Raw genomic sequence first — 23,503 nt, 5'->3', positions numbered from 1 at the left:
GCTTATCCGTTGAATATCAGACACAGATGTCTGGCCAACTCTCAACATAGATTAGGGTCTTAAATGACTTCAGTTCCCCAAGCAATTTGTCCTTCCCATACTGTTGGGCTAGAGAGGTAATATCTATGCCCATATCACAGCCAGTGCTCCTAAATCTCTGAGAAGTTCATGGGCCTCTGAAGAAGAAGCCAACCCAGCAGCCACCAAGCAAGAGGAGGTCTGGCCAGCCCTGGGGGACCGGGCCTTGGTGCCCATGGTGGAGCAGCTCTTCTCCCACCTGCTGAAGGTGATCAACATTTGTGCACATGTCCTGGACGACGTGGCTCCTGGACCTGCAATAAAGGTAATGTCCCACTTAGGTGCTGGATTAATATAGCCTTAATGACTGTGGGTTTCCAGACTATCTTTATTTAGTAATCTGTCCCTTCTTTATTCTCTTTTGCTTTAAATGAACAAAATTGCTCAGATTGTGACACTAAATTTAACATCAAAATGTGACCATGTGGCTGGGTGCAGTGGCTCATGCCTGTTATTCCAGTACTTTGGGAGACTGAGGTGGGCAGATCACTTGAGGCCAAGAGTTCAAGACCAGCCTGGCCAACATCACAAAACCCCATCTCTACTAAAAATACAAAAAAATTAGTTGGGCGTGGTGGCACATGCCTGTAGTCCCAGCTACTTGGGAGGCTGAGGCAAGAGAATTGCTTGAACCTGAGAGGTGGAGTTTGCAGTGAACCTTGATTGTGCCACTGCATTCCAGCCTGGATGACAGAGTCAGGCTCTGTCTCAAAAGAAAAAAAAAATGTGACCATGTGTTTTACAGCTCCTTTGGTATCATCAGTCACTGTTACCCCTAAGAGGGAAATACCTAGCTTTAGTTTTAGGTTTCCATCATTAGCCAAGAAAGCTCAGAATTGGTTTTCCTGGCTAAGTACCTCATTGCTGTCTCCTTAAATCTTAGTTAATGGCTACTGTCCTGCCTAGCATAGTTATAGAGCATGTCCATGGTTATAGAATGTTCTGCCAATCTCAGGGACAGTTTTGCTTTTCTGTGAAGCAATAAAATCAACTTCAAAACAAATGTTAACTGTTTGCACAATGGATTTAAGATAGACCAGTTCACATACTTTTTTTTTTTTTTTGAGACGGAGTTTCACTCTTGTTGCCTAGGCTGGCGTGCAATGGTGCGATCTCAGGTCACTGCAACTTCTGCCTCCTGGGTTCAAACGATTCTCCTGCCTCAGTCTCTAGAGTAGCTGGGATTACAGGCATGCACCACCACACCCAGCTAATTTTTTTGTATTTTTAGTAGAGACGGGGTTTCACCATGTTGGTCAGGCTGGTCTCAAACTCCTGACCTCAAGTGACCTACCCGCCTTGGCCTCCCAAAGCGTTGGGATTATGGGCGTGAGCCACCACGCCCAGCCTAAGATAGACCAGTTCACTTACTGTTATATCTGTTTACTCTCTCTTTGCTGTGTCTTCTACCTTTAAAAATCTCCCCACTAACTTCCCATTCTCCTTTAGCTGCCATCAGTCACTTCCCTTCTCTGCAAACATCTCTGGAGAGTCTCAGCCTCAGCCCACAGAGCTTCCCACTGCTCTGAGGTGGACCTTGTTTGCAAGACTTCTTGGCCCTCTTGGCCTGGACCCTGTCTACTACTTCAGCCATCCTTCCTTAACCATCGCTAGTGGTTTTTGTTGCCACCCTCCATAGCAGCGTTTCCCTTCCAGATCATGTCTTTACATCTCTGGGCACTGCTCTGGTCCTGCCTGCCTTTCCCTCTCTGTACCCTGCAGGCCGCTGCCGCCATCTTGAGTGTCCTCTTCACTTGGCTTTCAGAGGGCCCACAGAGTTTCCCACTGCTCTGAGGTGGACCTTGTTTGCAAGACTTCCTGGCCCTCTTGGATTACTGCACTAGCCTTTTGTTTTGGAAACAGCATTTTTTTTAAAATTTAATTTTATTTGTTTGAGATAGGATGTCACTCTGTTGCCCAGGCTGGAGTGCAGTGTCATGATCGTAGCTCGCTGTGGCCTTGATCTCCCAGGCTCAAGTGATCCTTCTGCCTCAGCCTCCTCAGTAGTTGGGACTACAGGTGTGCACCACCATGCCCAGCTAGTTTTTTGATTTTTTTTTTCTTTTTTCTTTTTTTTTGAGACAGAGTCTCACACTGTCGCCCGGACTGGCACAATCTTGGCTCACTGCAACAACCTCCGCCTCCCAGGTTCAGGTGATTCTCCTGCCTCAGCCTCCTGAGTAGTTGGGATTACAGGCGCCTGCCACCACAACTTTTTGTATTTTTAGGAGAGACGGGGTTTCACCATGTTGGCCAGTCTGGTCTCGAACTCCTGACCTCGTGATTCGCCTACCTCAGCCTCCCAAAGTGCTGGGATTACAGGCATGAGCCACTGCTCCCAGCCAGGAAACAGCATTCTTGAGATAATTCATATAATTCACCCATTTAAAGTATATAATTCATTCTCTTTAGTATGCCCACAGAGTTGTGCAGCCATCACCAGAATCAGTTTTAGAACCCACAAAGGAACTCTGTGCCCTTCACCCAAAACCTCCCATGCCGCCAGCTGCAGGCAGCCACTGGCCCACCTTCTGTCTCTGTGGCTCTGCATCTCTGGACATTACTGTGGATGGGCTCATACAGTCAGTGAGCTGGTGACTGGTGCCTTCTACCAAGCAGGGTTTTCAGTGCAGTAGCCTTTCTTTCTTTTTTTTTTTTTAAATTGAGACGGAGCTTCTGCCTCCCAGGTTCAAGCGATTCTCCTGCCTCAGCCTCCCAAGTAGCTGGGACTACAGGCCCATGCCACCATGCCTGGCTAATTTGTTTTTTTTTTTTGTATTTTTAGTAGAGATGGGATTTCACCATGTTAGCCAGGATGGTCTTGATCTCCTGACCTCATGATCCGCCCACCTCGGCCTGCCAAAATGCTGGAATTACAGGCGTGAACCACCACACCTGGCTGACCTCTCATGTACTATCTGCAGTTCTTCCCTGATGCCTTCCAGTCCATGCACCCGATTGTAGCCCCTCATCCTATTATGGTTTAAGGTGACTGTCTTAGTCACCATGGGTTGCCATAACAAAATACCATAGCCTGGGTGGCTTCAACAACAGAATTTACTTCTCACAGTTCTGGAGGTTAGGAAGTTCAAGATCTAGGACTTTCACCTTGCCCTCACGTGGTGAGGGGGTGAGGGAGCTCTCTGGTGCCTCTTATATGTGGACGCTAATCTCATTCATGAGGGTCTGCCCTCATGCCCCAGTCACCTCTCAAAGGCCCCACCTCCTAATACCATCACCCTGGTAATTAAGTTTCAGTGTATGAATTTGGGGGACTATAGACATTGAAACCATAACAAGCACTTTTCTAAAAGATCAGGGAGTGAGTAAGTACCAGAGCTAGGACCTCAGTTCCACCTCTCGGTCATCTTGCCTTCACTCTGCTCCATGATGGCTGCCTCCTAGAGTGATGGGAGCCTCCATGTTTTATATTCTCTCATGTGTTGTGTATTGGAGAGAGTTCAGACTTTATGAATACATCTGGATTTGTTGACTTCTAGCTTTGCTGGTAACCAGCTGTGACCTTGAGTAAGTTACTTCATCTCTGAGCCTGTTTCCTCTTTTTGAAAAGGGAGTTTAAAATGCTGTTTTGGGTTGGGCATGGTGGCTCATGCCTGTAATTCCAGCACTTTGGGAGGCTGAGATGGGAGGATCACTTGAGCTTGGAGTTCGAGACCAGCCTGTGCATTATCGTGTGAGATCCTGTCTCCTCAAGAAATTAAAAAATTAACTGGGTGAGGTGACGTGTGCCTGTGGGCCCATCTACTCTGGAGGCTGAGGTGGGAGGATTGGTTGAGCCTGGGAGGTTGAGGCTGCAGTGAACTATGATTGCGCCCCATCCCGGGTGGCGAGTGAGAGCCTATCTCAAAAAAAAGAAAAAAAAATGCTGCTTTGCACCCCTTTCTCATGTCATGGTGTCATGGCTAACATCGAATGCCCTGGTTGTTTGCTGTTGGAGGGCGTGGGCCTAGGGGCTCCCTGAGGACTCCTTCCATCTTCAACTTGTTCTCTGTGTACCTGTTAGCAAGTTGTGGGCCAGTCCCTGCCATGTACCATTGTGTGGGTAAAAGTAAATAAAATGTGTACAGTGTCTGAACTGTACATATAGGGGTCCAAGAACAAAATGAATGACATGGGTTAGCTCTTTCTAATAAATGGTAAAACCAAATATTCTAATTTTCAGTTTTGTTATACTTCCATCACATGTTTTTGTTTTTTGTTTTTGTTTTTCTATTTTAGGCAGCCTTGCCTTCTCTAACAAACCCCCCTTCTCTAAGTCCCATCCGACGAAAGGGGAAGGAGAAAGAACCAGGAGAACAAGCATCTGTACCGTTGAGTCCCAAGAAAGGCAGTGAGGCCAGTGCAGGTAGGAAACAGTGTGGGGAAGGGAGGGACAGGAGTGCAGCATCTGTCATGTAGCAACATAGGATTTAAGTAACTTGGTGTTTTAGAGAAATATAATACACATCAGTAAAGTGAGAGAAGGTTTCTCCAGGTGTGGTTCAAGATATTAGAAACTAATGACTAACATACACAGACCACCTTTTGGTCTGAAGCATCTCTAAGTGCCACCTGCTGACACGCAGCCCCTGCAGCCTCCAGGCTTCCAGCCCCAGCACGGAGCCTCACTCTCCTGTGCTTCGCTGGTTGCAGGTGAGGGCTGGAGAGGCCTCCTGATTTTCAGTAAGGGAAGTGATGTAGATGCTTAGGAATAGATATAGTGAGTGAAAAAATTGATTCTGATATGTCAAAATTTCTGATTGGAAATGGAATATTTACATTTGGAAGAACTAAAGGAGAGATAAAGTGGGGATAAAGTCATCTGAGTTGGAGGAGCTTAAACCATGCACGAGTTTGGAGGACCTTTTTTTAACCCATGAAAAAGTCAGAACAGAAGGGGCTAGGATTTAGTTGTGACTGCAGTTTTTCGAATTCCCATCCATACTGCTCTTGGAGGGCAGTGGCAGGGGCAGGAGAGGAGCCTGGCAAAGCATGAAGTGACTGCTGCTGCCTCTGCTATCTGGGTCGCCTGGCTGCCTGTCTGTACAGTCTCCCTCCAAACCCATTCTCACGCTGTCTCTTGGTGCCCAGGGGCCAGTGATGGTTCTCCCGTTTGTTTTGTGTATATAGCATTTATATCAAGGCTATTTATTTATTTAGAGACAGAGTCTTGCTCTGTCGCCCAGGCTGGAGTGTAGTGGTGCAATCTCGGCTCATTGCAAGCTCCGTCTCCCAGGTTCAAGCAATTCTCTTGCCTCAGCCTCCCAAGTAGCTGGGACTACAGGTGTGCACCACTACACCTGGCTAATTTTTTGTATTTTTTTTAGTAGAGACAGGGTTTTACCATGTTGGCCAGGATGGTCTTGATCTCCTGACCTTGTGATCCACCAACCTCGGCCTCTCAAAGTGCTGGAATTACAGGCATGAGCCACTGCACCTGGCCTATTTATTTATTTTTAATTGACAAAATTGTATATATCTATAGTATACAACATGATGTTTGAAATATGTATACATTGGCCAGGCGCAGTGGCTCACACCTGTAATCCCAGCACTTTGGGAGGCCGAGGTGGGCAGATCATGAGGTCAGGAGTTTGAGACCAACCTGGCCAGCATGGAGAAACCCCGTCTCTACTAAAAATACCAAAAAAAAAAAGTGAGCTGGGCCATGGTGGCGTGCGCCGGTAGTCCCAGCTACTTGGGAGGCTGAACCAAGAGAATTGTTTGAACCCAGCAGGTGGAGGTTTCAGTGAGCTAAGTTCATGCCATTGCACTCCAGCCTGGGTGACACAGGGACACTGTCTCAAAAAAAAAAAAAAAAAAAGTACATATGCATTGTGGAATGGCTAATTAACCTATGCATCACCTCACATACCATTGTTTTGTGGTGAGAACACTTAAAATCTACTCTTTCAGTGATTTTTCTGCATATGGTACATTGGTAGTAACTGCAGTCACCATGCTGTACAGTAGATCTCTTGAACTCATTCCTCCTGTCTGTAAATGAAATTTCGTATCCTTGACCAACACATTAAAGGATTTTTTTCTTGAGACAGTGTCTTGCTTCTTCACCCAGCCTGGAGTGCAATGGCACGATCTCATCTCACTGCAACCTTCGCCTCCCAGGTTCAAGCGATTCTCCTGCCTCAGCCTCCCAAGTAGCTGGGATTACAGGCACGTGCTACCACACCCGGCTAATATTTGTATTTTTAGTAGAGATGGAGTTTCACCATATTGGCCAGGCTGGTCTTGAACTCCTGACCTCAAGTGATCCACCTGCCTTGGCCTCCCAAAGTGCTGGGATTACAGGCGTGAGTCACTGCACCTGGCCTTAAAGCGTTTTAAAAGATGCTCTTTTCTAAGGTTTGACTGTAGTACAGGAGGAAGATTTACCTGTTGAAAAACCTCAGCCTTTACAAGTGTAAAATTATCAGTATATGACTGTCATCTTTCTGATGAATTAAATAAACTAAGGACTGCAAGTCAAAAGTCTTCAAACTGGAGTAGAATAGTTGTATATAGTGCTTGGCACTTTAATATTTAGTATCGGTTTAATGATAATGTTTGTGCCCTTACTGTCTTTAAAACATTTTTACATCATCCCTGTTTGATTACTTGGTGTGCTCATGAAGCTGTTGGCCACTAGGGAATCTTAGGCTCAGAGAGGTTCTGGAATTGGTCAGTGGTCCTTGAATTAGCCGCTCCTATGATTCTCTAACTGATTTCTCAAAAAGCAAACAAGCAACCACAGCAAAACAGCTGTGCACACCGCTCTTCTTATTTTGTTATTGTTTTAGTACTTAGGCTGTACTTACGTTTGTTAGTCAGTTTCTCATTACTTCTAGTTAATCAAAAGATCAGAGGTAACATTTGAGTATTTTCGTACTAGAATGCTTTAAAAAAAGTCATTATTTCCAGTAATCTCTTTAAAACTTGGCAAGTTATTTTGATCTAAAAGTTTTTCTGTTGTGTGTACATTTTTAAAGCTTCTAGACAATCTGATACCTCGGGTCCTGTTACAACAAGTAAATCCTCATCACTGGGGAGTTTCTATCATCTTCCTTCATACCTCAAACTGCATGATGTCCTGAAAGCTACACACGCTAACTACAAGGTATGGGCCTCTGCATCTTTTGAAAATATATATGCCCACATACTTATGTCTAGTGGATTGTTGATGTTTTTCTTATGATTTGTAGGACGTATAAGCCCTTTGAGATATGAGTTACAAATCGTGTTTTCAAGTTTGTTTGTCTTTCAGCTTTATGATAGCGTCTATCATACAGGTGTTTTGGATTTTCATATTGTTTGTAGTCACAGCTAAGATTGATTACAGTGAGAGAGCTAGGATGTGCAGCCAGGTTATTGGGGGAAGTGGCCTCGGTGGAGTCTGGAGGGATCCGTGTACAGGCTTCCTTCCCTCCCGTGAGGCTCACACAAAAATACAGCAACCTGCTGGTCCTGCAGGTCCCCTCTGCCTAACATGAGCCACAATTCCAGACTCACAGAAGAAAAGCAGGCGTTCAGCATAAACCATGTGTTTCAAATAGTCTGGGCGTGGTGAGCCACTTGTTATCAGCTAGGGAAAGTTTTTATGTCAGTGTAAGGAACTGTTGACCAGATAACCCCAAGAGCCGGCCTTTCTGTCTAGGGATGTTTTAGTTTTCTAGTTCATTTTTTTTTTTTACTTTAAAATTTTCTATTCATCTGCAATTTGTTAGATATGAAGTATGCATCTAATTGAATTTTTGTTTTTGGTTGTCCCCAATGCTGTTTACAGAATAATTTTTCTGCACTAATTGGCTTGCGTTACTTACATTCTCATAGTTCTCTAGTTTCATTTATCATTTTGTTATATCAATCTATCTGTCTGCTCATCTATTAGAAGCATCTTTTTTTTCCTTTTTTAGACAGTCTCGCTCTGTCCCCAGGCTGGAGTGCAGTGGTGCAACCATGCCTCACTGCAGTCTCAACCTCCAGGGCTCCAGTGATCCTCCCACCTCAGCTCCTGGGTACCTGGGACTGCAGGCGTGTGCCACCATAGCCAGCTACTTTTTACATTTTTTGTAGAGACAGGGTCTCCCTAAGTTGCCTGGGCTGGTCTCAAGTTCCTGGCTTAAGTAATCCTTCCTCCTTGGCCTCCCAAAGTGCTGGGATTACAGGCGTGAGCGACTGCACCCGGCTAGAAGTATACTTCTTAATTATTCTAGCTTCATGGTATTTATGAGGGGATCAGTTCTCCTGTTCTTTAGAATTTTCTGGATATTCTTCTTTGTTGATTTTGGGATGTGAACAATAGAATCAACTTCTACTTGTAGATTAATTTAGGGAGAACTTATACCTCAGATGTTAAGTCACCCTGTCCAGAATGTGGGATGCTTTCCAATTTGTTCAGAACTTTTAAAATTACCTCAGAAGCACATGAAATTTAAAGGATTTAAAAAAAAACTTTAAAGATTATTTCACATAGCTCTTGCACATTTCTTGGTAAATGAATCCTCAGGTATTCCTCTGTTTTTGTTACTAATGGATACTCTCATGGTTTTTGTTTTTTTTTTTTTTCCCCTGAAAATCATTTGTCAAACTTATGTGGCTTCTTTTCTGAAGGATATTTGATAATTTTGGAAGATATAAAAGTCTTCATATTTTACAAGGTTTGGAGTCTCTTTAAGCTGCGTGGTTCTCATGTCAGCTCCCAAAGCAGAAGACGGCATGTCGAAAAATGCCGTAGAGAAGCTACTGCTTTTCCACCTGTTTTCAGCTCATATCATCTTGAATTTCGGGGCACCTTTCTATGCTCCTAGTGCTTGCTGTCTATTTATTATTTTCCTTCCTGAATACCCTGAACTCCAGCATGTTCTGCTGTAATTCTGGCCTCCCTGGCATCTTGGACTCCTGTTGCCTTTGCTCTGTCATCCCCGCGGTCAGCTCCTGCTGCGCAGCTTCTCAGCTGAACTGTTTGGAGTGGCTGGCGGGTCTTGCTGGATCTTTGAGTATTGCCTCTGGTTTCCTTGGTTCCTTCTGCTGAGTTGCTCAGCGTCTCCACTCCCCATTTCTCGTGTGGCCCTTCCTGCTCTCCTCTGATTCCTTTTGTCTTCCCTGGTTTCTTGCTTTGGTTTTCAGTCTCCACAGAACTTTTGCCACTCTTCTGAAAACCCGGAGGCTTTTTCATCTTAATTCTCATTTCATGACCTCTTTTCCCTTATTTGAGAGCTAGACCTTCCCATGGTGAGCTTCTCTTTCCAGAATTCCATGCCTTCTTTTCCCTCCCACTTACCCGTTGTCCAGGAGAGGTCAGATTGCTGTGCGCATTGGAGGAGAACCCTTTCTTCCCTGGGCTCTTCATTTCACATGACATCACCACATCACCTCATCCCTTGGACCCTCAGTGGTGGTGCTGCTGGATTTTTCTTTCCTTTGGCTGGCCTTAGGGCACTCCCAGGTTGACCCTAGCTTAGTCATGGTATTTAGATCCACTCACATTTTCAGTTTCTGTGTCTGTCTCTTGCCTGCTTCTGACTTTGCCCAGAGAAAGCTTCTCTTTCACAAGGGTTCTTAGATTTATGAGCATCTTCTTTCCTGAGGCAGTGTTTTTGCCAATATTTATTTTCCTAGTTAGTCTCGCCTTACCTTTCTTGTTATACATGATGTCTTTGGTCCTGACCCATACTCTGAGTCTGTAAAATAGAATTGCTGTATAATTTAATTACATGAAATCCTTTAGAATCTTAATACATCTTACACCAGGGGTAATATTTTATTATATCCAAATTGAACAACCTTATGTGAATTTGACAGTGATTTTTCCCAGGGATCCTAATGTATAAGGAATAGGACTTTGTATTTTCTATTTTTTGATATACCACATACCAGATACTGATCATGATGGACATTTAACCCTTTTTTTCTCATTATGAAAGAAAGTTAGGAATTACATCTTTCAGTAGTGCCAGTGTAACCTGAAAGATGCCTTTGAAAGAGTAGTTTTTGTATAGCTATCTGAAAGGAATTTCTTTCCAAGATATTTTCCCAGTGCTGACAAGAAACACGCAGACACGCCCTACAAGGTCAATGTACAGCGCCGCACAGTGGAGGCATCTGCCGCAGCCGTTAATGTTTGTATCTTTGGTTGTACTTTACGAGATCTTGACGGGGCCAGTAACCGTGTGTTCTCTCCTTCACCTTCTCAAGGTCACCTTGGATCTTCAGAACAGCACGGAAAAATTTGGAGGGTTTCTTCGCTCAGCCTTGGACGTTCTCTCTCAGATTCTAGAGCTGGCCACACTGCAGGACATTGGGAAGGTTTGTGTCTTGTTTTGACGTGCGTCCTCTGGGCTGAGTTCATCTAGGATGGAGTCCGGTTCTCCAGGGTGCCTCCGGGAGACTCCTCCCTGCGCCACGGACTTGCATCACAGGACCCGAGTCTGACTCTGCCTTAGCCATGAAGTTTGGGGGGAAGGTTCTATTTGTATTCTATTTTTGTCTGTTATCACGTATTAGCTTAGACCCAGTTTAGTTTAGAAAATTAGTGGGTTTAAAAATGTGTTTATAGAGTACTTTATTTCTTAATTTGACCTTTTCAAGTGGAAAGGGGCAAAACAGACAGATGAAGGGGCGGGGCGGGAGGTGTGACTTGCTCTTCTGTGCCTGAGGAAGTAAGAGAACTGGGGTTGACAGTTATATTCTCTGGTTTTATGTCCAGGAATTTCCCCTGCCGCACCCCTAGTTGATAGCGAAAATGTTCAAAACTATGGGAAAGTTAGAATGCTGTGGTAAACACTCTATTATGTACACACAACCCAGCTTCTGCAGTTGTTTGAGTTTGGCTACGTTTCCTTTCTATGTATATAGCCATCTCTCCATTACCAGTACATCTTACTTTATAATGCATTTTAAAAGGAGTGACAGATGCCTCCCCCCACCAAATGTGTGTCTTCACATGAAATACAGTATGTCTAATGCACTTCATTTGTTCTTATGTCTTTGAATCTTTTTATCTGGACATGCACACAAGGTTACCTAGTTTTAATTGTTACATATGTTAGTGCTTCTTCTCTGTTATTCCTCATGTTTTTCCCATATATCTATTTAGTGTGCGCAGTTGTCATTTTTAATGGCTATCTAGTGTCCTGCTGTGTTGATACTCCATTGTTCCCTCAGAATAAAACTTGTTGAGACTTCAGTAATGTCACCTGCTCGGTGAGACTTTCCTGGCCATCCTTTCAAAACTTGCTTCTCTCTGTACTCTCTTTTCCTGTTCATTTTTCTCGTTGACCCATAGCATCGTCTAACAGTCAACCTTTAAAAAAAATAAATAAATAAATAAAGACTTCAGAGAAATGTCCAAATACATGGAGTCAGTTTGGGCATGAGAAATGAGGATTATAATCTGGGATGCATGGCATGTCCGGCTGCCAGTGCCTCTGGTGAAGGAAGGGGAAGGGGAAGCTGTTATTGTCAGAAAGGGAGAGAATCACATAGGCTCCCTGGAAGCAGAGTTCATTGGCTCCAGAGGCTGAAAGCCAGAGTTGTCGTCATTCACTGGTGGAATTGTAGGCACTGGGCAGGTGTTCAGTTGAGAGTATTTTAACTGAATTGCTGCAGTCCTCCAGAATGGCTAGTGATAAATCTGGTCATAGAAACATGTATTCACGTGGAACATGCAAGCCATGCACAGCAGATGTGTAAAGGATGTACGGGAAGAGTTTCTTCTAGGGTTGTTGGAAAGTCTTTGGAAACAGCTCTAAGCTGGGGCACATAAGCATGAACCCCATCTCCCTTTGTGCCTTCCTAGTCCAATTTTGTCTGGGTCTGACAAAGTGATTTGATCCCTGTATCTGCAACTTTCACAAAACATACTATTTATTTATTTTACTTCCTTGTCTTTTCAGTGCCTATAGCAGTGCCTGGAAGATTGTGGAATTTAGTGAACATTTGTTGAATGAATAGATATTCTTGTTAAAAATGAGTTTTAGTGTCTCATTTATCTTACATCCACACTGTGGTGGAGCCATATTAGCCCATTTGACACCATAACTCGAAGCTGAAAGATGTGACATTCTTGGGGCCAGATAAGTCAGTGGCAGAGCCTGAGTTAAGTCTCATAGATTTTCTTTTTTCTTTTTCTTTTTTGGTGGCTAGCTTTGGTTTTATTTTTATTTATTTATTTATTTTTATTATACTTTAAGTTCTGGGTTACATGTGCAGAACGTGCAGTTTTGTTATATAGGTATACATGTGCCATGATGGTTTGCTGCACCCATCAACCTGTCACCTACATTAGGTATTTCTCCTAATGTTATCCCTTCCCTAGTCCCCTCACCCCGATGGGCCCCGGTATGTGATGTTCCCCTCCCTGTGTCCATGTGCTCTCATTGTTCAACTCCCACTTGTGAGTGACAACGTGCAGTGTTTGGTTTTCTGATCTTGTGATAGTTTGCTGAGAATGATGGTTTCTGGCTTCATCCATGTCCCTGCAAAGGACATGAACTCATCCTTTTTTATGGCTGTATAGTATTCCATGGTGTATATGTGCCACATTTTCTTAATCCAGTCTATCATCGATGGACATTTGGGTTGGTTCCAAGTCTTTGCTGTTGGGACTGGTGCCACAATAAACATACGTGTGCATTTGTCTTTATTGTAGAATGATTTATAATCCTTTGGGTATATGCCCAGTAATGGGATTGCTGGGTCAAATGGTATTTCTAGTTCTAGATCTTTGAGGAATTGCCACACTATCTTCCACAATGGTTGAACTAATTTACACTCCCACCAACAGTGTAAAAGTGTTCCTATTTTTCCACAACCTCTCCAGCATCTGTTGTTTCATTAATTTTTAATGATCGCCATTCTAGCTGGTGTGAGATGGTATCTCATTGTGATTTTGATTTGCATTTCTGTAATGAACAGTGACGATGAGCATTTATTCATATGTCTGTTGACTGCATAAGTGTCTTCTTTTGAGAAGTGTCTGTTCATATCCTTTGTCCATTTTTAGATGGGGTTGTTTGCTTTATTTTTTTTTGTAAATTTGTTTAAGTTCTTTGTAGATTCTGGATATTAGCCCTTTGTCAGATGGATCGATTGCAAAAATTTTCTCCCATTCTGTAAGTTGCCTGTTTACTCTGATGATAGTTTCTTTTGCTGTGCAGAAGCTCTTTAGTTTAATTAGATCCCATTTGTCAATTTTGGCTTTTGTTGCCATTGCTTTTGGTGTTTTAGACATTAAGCCTTTGCCCATGCCTATGGCGTGAATGTTATTGCCCAGGTTTTCTTCTAGGATTTTTATAGTCCTAGGTCTTATGTTTAAGTCTTTGATCCATCTTGAGTTGATTTTTGTATAAGGTGTAAGGAAGGGGTCCAGTTTCAGTTTTCAGCATGTGGCTAGCCAGTTTTCCCAACACTATTTGTTAAATAGGGAATCTTTTCCCCATTGCTTATGTGTGTCAGGTTTGTCAAAGATCAGATACTGGTAGATGTGTGGTGTTATTTCTGAGGCCTCTGTTCTGTTCCATTGGTCTATATATCTGTTTTGGTACCATGCTGTTTTGGTTACTGTAGCCTTGTAGTATAGTTTGAAGTCAGGTAGCATGATGCCTCCAGCTTTGTTCTTCTTGCCCAGGATTGTCTTGGCTATGCAGGCTCTTTTTTGGTTCCATATGAAGTTTAAAGTAGTTTTTTCCAATTCTGTGAAGAAAGTCAGTGGTAGCTTGATGGGGATAGCATTGAATCTATAAATTACTTCGGATAGTAAGGCCATTTTCACAATATTGATTCTTCCTATCCATGAACATGGAATGTTTTCCATTTGTTTGTGTCCTCTCTTATTTCCTTGAGCAGTGGTTTGTAGTTCTCCTTGAAGAGGTCCTTCACATCTCTTATAAGTTGTATTCCCAGGTATTTTATTCTCTTAGTAGCAATTGTGAATGGAAGTTCACTCATGATTTGGCACAATCTCAGCCCACTGCAACCTTTGCCTCCTGGGTTCAAGGGATTCTCCTGCCTCAGCCTCCAGAGCAGCTGGGATTACAGGCACCTGCCACCACACCTGGCTAATTTTTTGTATTTTTAGTGGAAACGGGGTTTTACCACATTGGCCGGGCTAGTCTCGAACTCCTGACCTCGTGATCCACCCACCTCAGCCTCCCAGAGTGCTGGGATTACAGGCTTCAGCAACTGCGCCCAGCCAGATTTTCAGATCTCCCTCGCTTTGCCCTAAACCACTGTGCTTAGTAAGAAGTCTTTAGTGGCCAGCAGTCTCCATGTGTAACACATTGTAGCAAAATGGAAAATATTACATGTTTAAATTTGAGTGTGAGATATACTGAAATAAAAATCATCTAAATGAGATTCTTTAAATAATAAGATTTTCTTTTTTGTATGTGGGTTTTTTTAAACATTATTATTATGACTGTCATATATAGAAATGACTGTTTTTCAACTACAGTCAGTGAATGTATCAAATGCTGCCTTATCCAAATAATAAAAGTAAATGATTAACAAGTCACAATTTAGTGAAGATTGATGTTAGTTGATCTTTATATTCCTGAATTAGCCACATGGTTGTGTGTGTGTATATATGTTTAAAGGTACATATAGATAATAAGCTCATCTCTGAAAATTTTTACATTTGGCATAAGAATAACTGGATAATTAAGCATCTTATTCTCTGGCCTGTGTCTTTACAGTTAAAGGTAGATTTACTCACCTCTCCTTTTTTGTTTTTCTCAGTTCATCTTTTCATGACGGAGGCCCATTTTACCTTTCTCGTATATCCTTTTGTTTGTACTTTGGAAGCCTCACCTGCTTAATTGTTCAGTTTTTATCTGTGGTCTTTTAGAGAGGATGTAGGGTAGAAGCTTTCACAGGTTCTTCTTTGCACTTGGCCCTTGACTATTTTGAGGAATCTCCCTCAGACTCACAGCATAGCAAGGTTTGAGATCTCTTCTGCCACACAGCAGTTCTGAGGCAGCTGGAAAGATATGCAGATACTCGGATTGTCAGGCCAGCCTTGAGATATACAAACTACTGAGCCTTATCTGTGACCTTGCTTAGGTGAAGGCATCAGAGCCCCTGCACCGACATGTGTAGGCCTCTGGATGTGTGCGGGGCTGAGTGTTGGGGTCTGAGCACAAGTGTAGCTGGAGAGGTGAGCTTGATGTGGTGATGGGTATGAGCAAGTTTTCTTCAGACTTCTGTGAGTTTACCTCGTTCCAGGATTTAAAGGCACAGAGACCTTAGAATTAAAATAGAATCATTTTCTTTTTCTAAATAGCAACACTAGGAATAAAAAATAATAATTCCACATTCTTTACAGGTAATGTTTTGTTTTTCTTGTCTTCTAATCCTTATTTATTCCATACATATTTTTATACGTATTTGAAATGTATTATGTGTTGGAGTTTTCTTTTTGCATTATATTATACACGGTTTTTCATGTAACTCCTTACTGTTCCATTTTCTATGTTTTGTCTGGTTTATTTTAAGACTTTATCAGCAAATCGGGAAACTGTCTCTACAAAAACAAAAACAAAAGCAAAAATAGTTGGCCACAGTGGCATGCGTCTGTGGTCCCAGCTACTCGGGGCTGAGGTGGGAGGATTGCCTGAGCCCGGGAGGTTGAGGCTGCAGACAACCATGGTCGTGTCACTGCACTCCAGCGTGGGTGACAGACTTTATACTGTCTATTTGGGGTGATTTGGTAATGATATGCCCTGATGTAGTTTTTTTATATCTTGTGTTTCTTGTGCCTGGGTTTATTGAGCTTGGGTCTGTGGCTTCATAGTATTTTTAATGTTTGGAAAATTTTAGGGCATTATTTCTCCAAAGATTTTTTTCTGCCCTGTCCCCCTCCTTTTTTTCCTCTCTTAAAGGGGCTGTGATTTCCGAAATGATTGCTTAGTGTTGTCCCATAGCTTATTGATGCTCTTTTCAGTGTTTTATGTGTTTTCTGTTTTCTATAGTTTCTATTATTGTGTTTGCAAGTTCTCTAATCTTTTCTTCTACGGTGTCTAATGTGTTGTCTGTCTGTTAATCTATTGTTAATCCTGTCCAGCGTATTTTTTTTTTAAACACTCTCACTCTGTTGCCCATGCTGGAGTTGCGTGGTGCGATCTCGGCTCACTGCAACCTCCACCTCCCAGGCTCAAGCAATTGTTCTGCCTCAGCCTCCCAAGTAGCTGGGACTACAGGCACATGCCACCACACCTAGCTAATTTTTGTATTTTTATTAGAGATGGGGTTTCACCATGTTGGCCAGACTGGCCTCGAACTCCTGACCTCAGGTGATTCATCCGCCTCAGCCTCCCAAAGTGCTGGGATTATAGGCATGAGCTACCTTGTCTGGCCCCTGTTCAGTGTATATCACTAATTGTATTTTTATCTATATAAGTTTGATTTAGGTCTTTTAAAAATTTCTCCCTGTGTCTCTACTTAGCTTTGTGAACACAGTTGTAATAACTGTTTTAATGTCTTTCTCTGCTAGTTCTAAGATCTTCTAATAACTTCCCGGTTCTCGGTGTTTTTGATTGGTCGATTGATGCTCCTTGTTGTGGATTGTGCTTTCCTGCCTCTTTGCATCGCTGCCAATTTTTGGTTGGATGCCCAACATTGTGAATTTTACTTTGCTGGATGCTAGACATTTTTGTGTTCACAGAGATCTTGTTGAGTTTTGCTCTGAGGTTAGTTGAGTTACATGTAGATGGTTTACTCTTTTGGGTCTTGCTTTATAATGAGTACTCTACCTAATGAACCAGAAAGTTCGGGTTTTCCAGTCTGCCTGCTGAGAACGGTGACTGTTTCTAGCCCTGTGTGAGCGCCGAGAGCGCCGCTCCCTCTGATCCTTTCCCAAGCTTCCCTCTGTGGCCCCAGGGAGTTTTCTCACACACACAGTTCTGCTGAGTACTCGAGGGGGACCTTCCCCGGATCTCCAAGGCTCTCTCTGTCTTGTTCTCTCTTCTCTGGTGCTCTGTCCTATAAACTGTGGCTGTCTTGGTCTCCTTAGATTCTCAGCACCTCCTCAATTCAGAGGGTTGCCTGTCCCTCCTCCTTGTGCCACAGCCTAGGAACTCTCTTAAAGAAGTGAGGTGGGGCAGCTGTGGGGCTCACTTTGTCTCTCGTCTCCCAGGGATCACTGTCCTTCTTGGCTGATGGCCAGTGTCTTGAGGACCCTGGATTTTGTCTGTTTTGTTTTTTGGTTGGCTTTGTTTGTTTCAAACAGGAGGGTAAACCCAGTTCCTCACTCTCATTGTGCTCAGTACTGGAAGTCCCGCTCTGTTATATTGGATATTAGTATTTGTAGCAGAGCCCTGGTTCCCTGGTACTTGGGGAGCTCTTGAAAGGCCAGAAACAGCATGCTTTCTCACCTTTTCCAGGGCTTCCGTTTCTGGTGCACACAAAGCATTCCATACACATTTGTTAAAGTTCTTTGTTAGACAAATAGTGATTCACAGGCTCTATTTGTAATTTTTTCAGTAAGCATGTATTAGATATCTGCTGGGAGCTAGTAGAAACAAAAAGTGACATGTGACAAATTCAATTCTGACAAGAACAACCTTAAACATTTAGAATATAATTTGAGTAAATCAGAATTTTAAAAATGTGTGGCCCTTGAATATTTGAAACCAACAAGAATCTATTGCTTATTGGTAGAGGATATTTTGTTGAACAAGTGGAGAGAGAGGCATTTTCAGTCTAACTGGTGTTGGCTTTTAGCAGCTGTTGGAAACCGGTTCATGATTAGCCAGGCAGTGGTGAAACAGGCTGTGCATTCTGAATGCCTAGATTGGTGGCACTCTTCGAGTTAGCATCTTCTTCTTTCTTCTTTTTTTTGAGATGGACTTTCACTCTGGTTGCCCAGGTAACAACTCCAGTGCAATGGTGCCATCTCGGCTCACTGCAACCTCTGCCTCCCTGGTTCAAGCGATTCTCCTGCCTCAGCCTCCCAAGTAGCTGGGATTACAGGTGTGCGCCACCATGCCTGACTAATTTTGTGTTTTTAGTAGAGATGGGGTTTCACTATATTGGTCAGACTGGTCTTGAACTCCTGACCTCAAGTGATCCACCTGCCTCGACCTCCCAAAATGCTGGGATTACAGGTGTGAACCACTGGTCCCAGCCCCTTCTTGATTCTTGTAAAGGACATTGGGTGCTGTACATCTTGTTATAGATGTTGATAAAAATTCTTGTGAGAATAGTAACGTTAAGGTAGTTGTTTGGTCATTTTTGCCTATCACTATAAGATAATTCTAGGACTGATTTGTGGTAAATCACACATTGCTGTATCATAGTTGTGTTCACTGAACATATTCAGGGGCTCTACAGATGCAGGGCTCTTAGCTGCTTTGCGCACTTCTGAATTCCTGCCCTGAGAACAGGACTGGATACCTAGTAGACGACAGGTATTTGATAACAGTTTAATGAATTAATGAGTGAATGAACAGATACGTAGGTATGTGAAAGAGTGGTTGTAATGTATGTAACTTGGATTTCAAGACTTACTGACTCTGTTCAAATAAGAAATGGAAAACTTTCCTCTGATTTTGCTCTACTATTTACACTGTTTAAATGGAAGTTATCTTGTACCTTTGATTTCTGTCTAGGATTCGTACAATAATGGGTCATCTCTGAGTCACTTACCGTCTCACTGTTCTTTCCACAGTGTGTTGAGGAGATCCTAGGATACCTGAAATCCTGCTTTAGTCGAGAACCAATGATGGCAACTGTTTGTGTTCAACAAGTAAGAGCTTCATTCTTTTCCTGTTCTGTTAAGACTTTCAGGTATGACGACAAAATGCTGCTACTCCTTAAGAAGCAGGTGCTGGTGGCGTAATCAGCTGGGAGGATTGTGGGGTCCAGCATAGCACTTTTCAGCTCATTCCATGATTGAGCCAAGAGGCCGACCTTCCCGTCATTCCCCAGGAGGACAAGGTCTGTCATTGTGGAGAGCAAAGGACATCAGAAGCTCCCCTGCATCCTCACTCGTTAACTTCCAGTCCCTCGGGGTTTTTGTTTAGCGTGCTCAATCTCATTTAGAATCGCAAGGAAACCCAAAACTCTTATTTAAGGTACAAACAGCACTTCATACAATATCTCGCCGAGGTAATAATAGTGATTCACAGGAAGAATTTCACATTGTGAATCTTTGCTAACGTATCCAGTTATTTACAGATGGATTTGATATTTGTGTGGGAGATTCTTAAAGTGTTGTTCATGCCACGTTGTTTGTGCTTCAATTTTTTCACTATAGTTGTTGAAGACTCTCTTTGGGACAAACTTGGCCTCCCAGTTTGATGGCTTATCATCCAACCCCAGCAAGTCACAAGGCCGAGCGCAGCGCCTTGGCTCCTCCAGTGTGAGGCCAGGCTTGTACCACTACTGCTTCATGGCCCCGTACACCCACTTCACCCAGGCCCTCGCTGACGCCAGCCTGAGGAACATGGTGCAGGCGGAGCAGGAGCACGACACCTCGGGGTAACAGTTGTGGCAAGAATGCTGTCGTTGGTGGAAGCACAAAAGAGCAAGCAGGAAATACTTTGTAAAAGAATAAAAACGAAAAATGTTAGCCAACATCTTCTAATAGTCTGCTGTATTCAAAGAACTCTAGGAAATATGAGTGATGCAAACATGATTTAAGGCATAGCCCGGCCTTTCAAGAAGTGTGTGGCCAGTGAGTGAGATGGACTTGGGACTTACACATCTCAGAGGTGGGGGTAGAGGAGGAGGAACACTGAGTGGGCTGAGAAGCAGCCAGCTTTCATTGCCAAAGTGTGTCAGCAAACCAGAAGGCAGTTCATAATGTCCCCACCCGTTCAAAGCACAGGCCCTGTAGAGTGGTGTGGCATGTGTTGGTGGCACTTTTCAGGCCTGTAACAAGGATGAAAGAACAGCTTCATTGCAGCACAGTAGTGCTGGTATTCAGAGGTGTATGAAGGTCATAGAAGCATCTTGGATATATTACCTTGTGTTTTGTCAACTTTATGACTAGAAATCTCTTTTTACTTAAATTTATGTTTGTGTCTTTAATGCCTGGAATACAGGACTTCTTAAATTGCCATAAGTATCAACAGGTATTTGAGTTACTAATCTGTATAGTAGCAATAACAGAATCCCTTATTTTTCCTTTTATAAATGTAATGATTAAATAGCTACAATTGAAACACTAGAGTCAGGAGTCAAGGAAAATACCCATGTTCCAGGCTGTATGTTAGTGATGTACTTACTGTGTATTCCAGTTTCAGGAATAAGTCTGTTTCAATGCTTTCTGTAACCATTTGTGGTATTAATAAGCATGTGAGTGTATGCATGTTTGGGTTAATTTCATATATGTTTCTTAGAAAGGATATCATTGATGTAAATATTTTCAAGGCTTGTCCTCCAAAAAAATCCTGTGATTTCTTCTAAATTACTGATCTTTTAAATGACTTTCACCTTTCTCTCAAGTCTCACTTAAGACTGGGCTGAGTAGTCAGTTTCCTGTAGCAGTAAAAAGCTCAGACTTGAGTAGCCTTCCACAGGTGACGAGACTTGATGGCTGTCAGGCAGCTGTAAACTGTAAATAGAGTGTCATTATCTCGAGAGGGTGATGCTGCCACACTGAGTGGCCTTTCAAGTTGTTTCTCAGTCTGACATGTTCTGATCGTGTGAATGTGAAATTGGTTTGAACAGGAGTATATCTGAGTGCAGAGGAGATTATTTAAAGATATTCTTATTGTCTGCTTCCCTTCTATTCCCATTTGGCAGATGGTTTGATGTCCTCCAGAAAGTGTCTACCCAGTTGAAGACGAACCTCACAAGTGTCACAAAGAACCGTGCAGATAAGGTAAATGTTGCCGTTTGTGGCGTGTGAACTCAGGCGTGTCAGTGCTAGAGATGAAACTGGAGCTGAGACTTCCCAGGTATTTTGCTTGAAGCTTTTGGTTGAAGGCTCACTTATGGATTCTTTCTTTCTTTCTTTTGTTTTTTTATAGAATGCTATTCATAATCACATTCGTTTGTTTGAACCTCTTGTTATAAAAGCTTTAAAACAGTACACGACAACAACATCTGTGCAGTTACAGAAGCAGGTTTTAGATTTGCTGGCGCAGCTGGTTCAGTTACGGGTTAATTACTGTCTTCTGGATTCAGATCAGGTTTGTCGCTTTTAATCTTTCATCCATCATACCTGTACCTAATTTAGTACAAATTACCCTGAAAGACACTGAAATCTACTTTAAAGAAATGTGAACTGTGTTTAACCACCCCCCATCAATTGCTGCTGCTTATGTTTTTCATGCACTTAGCTAGTACAAGGCCCGGGGCATAGCCAGCCTCAGCAAGTCGGCATCCTTGCCCCAGCTCCCTGGACTCAACGCTAACCTGGGGTTGGCTGTTAGGGATTTCCAAAGGTTTGTCCCATCCACTCGCCTCCCCTCCAAAATAAGTTTGAATTTAAATTGTGAGATTTAATTAAGATTTATTGTTTGGGGAACATTTTTGCAAAATCTAAAGAGTTAGTTTAAATGGATTATCAATTATGACTATAATTGATCATCTGCAGTTTCAGGCTATCTAACAGGTTAGCTTACCTCTTTAAAAAGGAATAGAATTTAGCCAGACAGTAACTGAGACCCACGCTCCTGGAGTCCACGTGGGAGCTGTGTGGCTCTGCACAAGCATTTGCACTCTTCCCCTCTTGGCTGCATTGCCTTCCTCCTGCAGTTGCTGTGGGCACTAGATTCTGGCTAGTCATGTCCCTTCATGATGCACAGTTTCCTCAAGATTCGTGCCAGTTAAATCACTGCCTTTTCATCGTCAAAATTTAACTGTCATTTTTGACCCAAGATCTTGGGCTACTTCCTTATGTGGGGTAGGAATATTTTTGAGATAGAAATATTACACTTCTCTGTTTCCTTCTAGACATAAATCTGTTAATTCTGTCAGTACTGTTACTCATCTGAAAGGGTCTGTTTCCCTAGGAGAACTGAGGGCACGTGGTCAACACTGATTTCCCACCATGGGTATTGAGGTGGGGTCTGCTTTTTTTTGTTTTGTCTTTTTTTTTTTGAGATGGAGTCTTGCTCTGTCGCCCAGGCTGCAGTAGTGCCATCTCAGCTCACTGCAACCTCCACCTCCCGGGTTCACGCCATTCTCCTGCCTCAGCCTCCCAAGTAGCTGGGGCTACAGGCACCCACCACTTCGCCTGGCTTAGTTTTTGTAGAGACCGGGTTTCACCATGTTAGCCAGGATGGTCTCTATCTCCTGACCTCATGATCCACCTGCCTCGGCCTCCCAAAGTGCTAGGATTACAGGCGTGAGCCACCGTGCCCGGCCTGGGGTCTGCTTTTAATGAAAGAGGCATCTAGGGGTGGGCTTTGCCTTGGCTTGATGCTTTGAACCTTTGTTCACAAAACCTATCTGAAGAAAATCTGTCTCAGTGGGCCATTGCTCTCCTCGGGAAACATGCATTGGGAACTTCTTTTTGTTTCCTTTGACACTAGGAGGCTGCCTGGGGAGAAGCCCTGGTCTATGGCTGTGGGCAAGCAGAGGCTGAGAGGAGCAGGCTCTCAGTGGGGCAGGGTGCCCCAAGGGAAGCCAGAGCCCTGATTTGTTCCATTCTAGTGAGAACGAAGACTGCAGTCTACCTTTTCTTCAGAATTTCCCAGTTCTAACTGGGCATGGTGGCACACCTCTGTAGTCCCAGTTACTGAGGAGGCTGAGGCGGGAGGATCACTTGAGTCCAGGAGTTTGAGTCCAGCCTGCGCAACATGGCAAGGCCTGTCTCTAAAATAATAGTAATAATCATAATTTCTAGTTCTAGCCGGGCACAGTGGCTCATGCCTGTAAGTCCAGCACTTTGAGAGGCCGAGGCAGGTAAATCATTTGAGCTCAGGAGTTTGAGAACAGCCTGGCCAACATGATGAAACCCCATCTTTACTAAAAGTACAAAAATATTAGCTGGGTGTGGTGGCAGGTGCCTGTAATCCCAGTTACTTGGGAGGCTGAGGCAGGAGAATCACTTGAACCCGGGAGATGGAGGTTGCAGTCAGCTGAGATTGTGCCACTGTCCTCCAGCCTGGGCGAGACAGAGCGAGACTGTGTCTCAAAATAATAATAACAACCTGTGGTTCTGACTCGTCATGGGTAGGAACTGATTTTCTCATGTGGTAGTTACAGACTATGGTCTCCTTGGGCCTGTCTTTAGTAGGGAAAAAAGGCAACTCCCCACTCTAACATAAAATGGGTGGACTTGAATGTTTTATCAAATTCTTTCTTTAGTCGTTCTACTGGAGCTTTTTCTTCAATGTAGAATATTCTGTTGCTTTATTATATTTGTCTGCAATCTCCATGTGATATTTCCATGTTGAGGGAGGACAGCCTCGAGGCTCCCCCGTGCTGCCCGCGGCCCTGCAGGCATGTGGAATTCATCTTTGGCCTGTGCTTTCTT

At 43.3% G+C, this 23,503-nt stretch overlaps 1 protein-coding gene across 1 annotated transcript in view; it reads left to right on the top strand.

The window, feature by feature from the left end:
- Positions 1–23,503, top strand: part of HTT (huntingtin) — a 150,342-nt gene that overhangs the window by 59,516 nt on the left and 67,323 nt on the right. Inside the window, exons 25-32 of the mRNA XM_012002185.1 lie at positions 141–343; positions 4,318–4,444; positions 7,065–7,192; positions 10,270–10,380; positions 18,740–18,817; positions 19,328–19,551; positions 20,821–20,899; positions 21,048–21,209. Of these exons, the coding sequence (XP_011857575.1) occupies positions 141–343; positions 4,318–4,444; positions 7,065–7,192; positions 10,270–10,380; positions 18,740–18,817; positions 19,328–19,551; positions 20,821–20,899; positions 21,048–21,209 (1,112 nt within the window). The remainder of the gene's footprint in view (positions 1–140; positions 344–4,317; positions 4,445–7,064; positions 7,193–10,269; positions 10,381–18,739; positions 18,818–19,327; positions 19,552–20,820; positions 20,900–21,047; positions 21,210–23,503) is intronic.

This window comes from Mandrillus leucophaeus, unplaced genomic scaffold (genome assembly GCF_000951045.1).
Source record: "Mandrillus leucophaeus isolate KB7577 unplaced genomic scaffold, Mleu.le_1.0 Scaffold68, whole genome shotgun sequence".
NCBI classification, from domain to species: Eukaryota; Metazoa; Chordata; class Mammalia; order Primates; family Cercopithecidae; genus Mandrillus; species Mandrillus leucophaeus.
The sequence above is the reverse complement of the archived record's forward strand: the minus strand, read 5'-3'. Positions and strand labels throughout refer to the sequence as shown.